This window comes from Otolemur garnettii, unplaced genomic scaffold, assembly GCF_000181295.1.
Source record: "Otolemur garnettii isolate 467f Iridium unplaced genomic scaffold, OtoGar3 scaffold00104, whole genome shotgun sequence".
Taxonomy (NCBI): domain Eukaryota; kingdom Metazoa; phylum Chordata; class Mammalia; order Primates; family Galagidae; genus Otolemur; species Otolemur garnettii.
Window position 1 is genome coordinate 2,118,810 of NW_003852499.1, and position 1,020 is coordinate 2,119,829.

The window sequence follows — 1,020 nt, forward strand, 5'->3', positions numbered from 1 at the left end:
AAAAAGAACTGCTAGACTAGTGAGACTATAAGCTGTCATTCTGATTTTAGGATCTTGGTATATGCTGTGTGAGGTTTGTTTCCTCCCTTAGCCTCTAGTTTCTAAATTTCCATTCAAAGCACTTTTTCTTGCCTTCGTATGGAAAGAGAAGCTGGGAGGCCTGATACTTTAGGGCTTTTCCTAAAGGTCAAGGGGGGCAGGTGGGAAAAGTATGATGTGCTCATCCTATTTTTCCCAATTTTCTCAGTCCCACAGACGACAACACAACAAAGATAAACCCTTCAAGTGCCACAATTGTCATCGGGCGTACACAGACGCAGCCTCACTAGAGGTGCACTTATCTACGCATACGGTGAAGCATGCCAAGGTGTACACCTGCACTATATGCAGTCGGGCATATACGTCGGTGAGTGCTTAGTTTCTTCTCCCTTCCCCAGCCTACTTTATCCTATCTTTCTATTTGAAGATAATATGGCAGCAAATTCTCTGCCTTCCTAGCTTCTACTACCAGTAAAGATTCAAAAATTAATTAGACCCATAGCTGAAGAATTTATGATCTCTAAGCCCATAAAGATTGATAAACATTGATTCTACATGTTACTTAAACATAAGGCAAAATATAGCCACTTCAGATTTTGAGGGGAGCAAGATTGTAGTAAGGTGTTGTCCAAGATGGGTGGCACCTGTAGGTCAGGCACCAGCCACATACACCAGAGCTGGCGGGTTTGGATCCAGCCCAGGCCTGCCAAACGATAACAACTACAACCAAAAAATAGCCAGGTATTGTGGAGGGCGCCTGTAATCCCAGCTACTTGGGAGGCTGAGGCAAGAGAATCGCTTAAGCCCAGGAGTTTGAGGTTGCTGTGAGCTGTGATGCCATACCTCTCTACCCAGGGCTAAAGCTTGAGGCTCTTTCTCAAAAAAAAAAAGAAAGACTCCAGAAGATTGTAAAGTTGTCCTATTCAAAGACATTTGAGATCCCATTGCTTGTTCACATGTCCACAGTGACTTTGTTTTTTT

General features: G+C 43.5%; 1 protein-coding gene across 1 annotated transcript in view; it reads left to right on the top strand.

The window, feature by feature from the left end:
• ZNF384 (zinc finger protein 384) overlaps nt 1-1,020 on the top strand; it is a 29,835-nt gene that overhangs the window by 26,783 nt on the left and 2,032 nt on the right. The window contains exon 9 of the mRNA XM_012809360.2: nt 248-406. Coding sequence (XP_012664814.2) covers nt 248-406 — 159 coding nt within the window. The remainder of the gene's footprint in view (nt 1-247; nt 407-1,020) is intronic.